Below are 2,872 nucleotides of genomic sequence, written 5' to 3'. Positions count from 1 at the left end.
CCCCCAGCGCTAACAGCTCTCCTCTCCGCCGGCCGTAGGTGACCACAATGCTGCACCATGGGAAGCACTGGAGGTCCATGTGCAAGGGGCTCATCCTGGGAACCCTTCTGACCAGCTTCATGCTCCTGCTCTACTCCTACGCCGTCCCCCCCCTGCAAGTCAGCGTGACACAGTGAGTGTGGGGTCCCCGTGTGTGTCCCCCAGCAGCTCAGCCACCCTGTTTCACACGGGGCACCCCCAACTGGAGACAGTCCCAGGGCTTTCCAGGCTCTGGTGGCTTCACACCGAGATGTCCCCTTCCTACAACCTCCTGTTGGAGACTGCGCCTTGTCCCTTGGGTGGGGGAGAAGGCAAACCCCAACTCCCAGTTGGGGGCGTCCCCCCCAACTGGGGACTCCCACCCCGGGGTCAGGGGGGGACACTGCAAAATGGCAGCCAGCGCTCAGCTCCTGGGCAATGGAGGGGACAAGGAGGTGCAGGAGACCCCCTGCCCACTGTGGCTTCATGTCCCCTGGGAGAAAGAAAAGCACCACGGGAGACATTCCCCGGCAGCCAGGAGCAGCAGGCAGAGCCGAGACGGTTATTCGGGCGCTCTTTATCAAGGACTTGTCCTTCAAGAGCAACCTGAGCACTGCCATGTGTAAACTCTCACCCACAGAGATGGGCACAGGTAGGTTCAAAGCTCTCTGCTGCCTGTCACGGCAAAAGCCAGTGCTCAGTAAGGCCATCCCTCCTGGCATCAAATTTATCTCTAGGCTTATAAAAGAGAGCCGCCTGCGGGTGTTTCATAAGCTATGTGCCAACCCGTGCTCCCCCGCGCTGCCTGATGGGAGCATTATGAAGGATCAGCTTCGCAACTTCATTAATGGTGTCCAAAGTCACTCTATACTGTGGTCTCTGTTCCCTGCTCCGGGCAGCTCAGATAACACACAAGTTGTTCTCGGTGCTCCCCGAGGGCCCGCGAGCTCGTCTGTGGGGTCATGCACTAGAATTATTTCCCTCTTTGCTCGGGTGCTGGGATCCTCCGTGACTCCTACAAGGAGTTGAGAGCTTCCAGACCTCACAAGAACGTTATCAGGTCCTGTCCATGGAGTTACAGCCATGGAGAGCTTGTCTCGATGCACGTCTCAACATCACCTGCACCAGGTCCACCACGGCTGTCCCCGTGGGGAGGGATGGGGACCCCCTGCTCAGGCTGCACTGGTGGGGGCTGACCACTGTGAAGACCCCCGTAGCGGTGCATCCTTGGTGGCTGGGGTTGTCCAGGGGGTGAATGAGTTTGGTTTGGTGGCTCGGAGGTGCACCTGATATCAGGGGGCTCGTGAGGGCGGTGGGCTCTACCCTGCTCACCGAGGGGCTCCTGCCAGGTGGGTGCCCCGGTCCCGCTGGGCACGTGGCTGGGGGTGAAAGGGGCTCTGCCCGAAGTCAGGCTTATCTCCACTGGGGAGCCTGGGGGGTGCTGGGGGTGAGCAGGTCCAGCACTCATCCCCGGGGTGAGCACCCACCCCCAGGTCCAGCACCCATTGCCAGGTCCAGCTCCTCCAGGAAGGAAAATGGCCGAGCCTTCATGATGGCTGGGCCGCGTTGGCCAAGCTGCCCTCACCATGGTGTCCTGTCTCTTCTCCTCACCAGGATCCCCATCCCCTCCTCCTGCTCCTCCTACCCGGCCCTCGGCAAGGCGCCAGCAGTGGCCAACGACACGGGCAGCCCCTCGGGACAGAGCTGCCTGCCCAAGCTGAACATCATGTTCATGAAGACGCACAAGACAGCCAGCAGCACCATCCTCAACATCCTCTTCCGCTTCGGGGAGAAGCATCGCTTGAAATTCGCCTTCCCCAACGGCCGCAACGACTTCTACTACCCCTCCTACTTCGAGCGCAGCCAGGTGCAGCACTACCGGCCGGGCGCGTGCTTCAACATCATCTGCAACCACATGCGCTTCCACTACGAGGAGGTGCGCAAGCTCCTGCCGGCGGACGCCACCTTCGTGACGGTGCTGCGGGACCCTGCCTGGCTCTTCGAGTCCTCTTTCCACTACTTTGGGCGCGTCATCCCCCTCACCTGGAAGCTGATGGGGGAGGACAAGCTGGCAGAGTTCCTCCGGGACCCCTGGCACTACTACGACCCCAACGGGTTCAACGCTCACTACCTCCAAAACCTCCTCTTCTTTGACTTGGGCTACGACAACAACATGAATGCCAACAGCCCGCTGGTGGAGGAGCGCATCCAGGAGATAGATCGCCGTTTCCACCTCGTCATGTTGCTCGAGTACTTCGACGAGTCCCTGGTGCTGCTGAAGGACCTGCTGTGCTGGCAGCTGGAGGATGTCCTCTACTTCAAGCTCAACGCCCGGAAGGGCTCCACCGTCTCCCGGCTGACACCTGAGCTCTATGAGAAGGCCACCTCCTGGAACCTCATCGACGCCAAGCTCTACCGCTATTTTAATGCCACCTTCTGGCGTAAAGTGGAGGCCTACGGGAGGGAGCGGATGGCCAAGGACGTGGCCGAGCTGCAGCGGGAGAATGAGAAGATGAAAAGCATCTGCATCGACGGGGGACACCCTGTGGACGCCAGCGCCATCCAAGAGTCCTCCATGCAACCCTGGCAGCCACTGGGGGAGAAGTCCATCCTGGGCTACAACTTGAAGAAAAAGATCAACAAGAAGCACCAGAAGCTGTGCCGCAAGATGCTGACGCCCGAAATCCAGTACCTGACCGACCTGGGGGTCAACCTCTGGATCACCAAGCTGTGGAGCCATGTGCGGGACTTCTTGAAGTGGTAGGGGACGGCGGGCACCCCGCTCCCCCTGGGGAAGAACCAGGTGCTTTCCTTTTTCTTACTCGTGGTGTCTTTTGGTTGGACGTGAGCAGAA

The 2,872-nt window shown here is 60.3% G+C and overlaps 1 protein-coding gene across 2 annotated transcripts; it reads left to right on the top strand.

The window, feature by feature from the left end:
- Positions 1–47: 47 nt before the first annotated feature.
- Positions 48–2,782, top strand: GAL3ST1 (galactose-3-O-sulfotransferase 1). Of its 2 annotated transcripts, none has more exons than XM_009321066.1 (2): positions 48–157; positions 1,612–2,782. In XM_009321066.1, exons 1-2 carry the CDS (start codon positions 48–50, stop codon positions 2,780–2,782), a joined length of 1,281 nt encoding a protein of 426 aa, XP_009319341.1. The 2 variants fall into 2 exon arrangements, with proteins under 2 accessions (XP_009319341.1, XP_009319340.1); XM_009321065.1 differs by having other exon boundaries at positions 48–172; positions 1,633–2,782.
- The last annotated feature ends 90 nt before the right edge of the window (positions 2,783–2,872 follow it).

This window comes from Pygoscelis adeliae, unplaced genomic scaffold (assembly GCF_000699105.1).
Source record: "Pygoscelis adeliae isolate BGI_AS28 unplaced genomic scaffold, ASM69910v1 Scaffold403, whole genome shotgun sequence".
In the NCBI taxonomy this organism is placed as follows: Eukaryota; Metazoa; Chordata; class Aves; order Sphenisciformes; family Spheniscidae; genus Pygoscelis; species Pygoscelis adeliae.
Note: the sequence above shows the minus strand (reverse complement) of the source record. Positions and strands in the feature narration are given on the sequence as shown.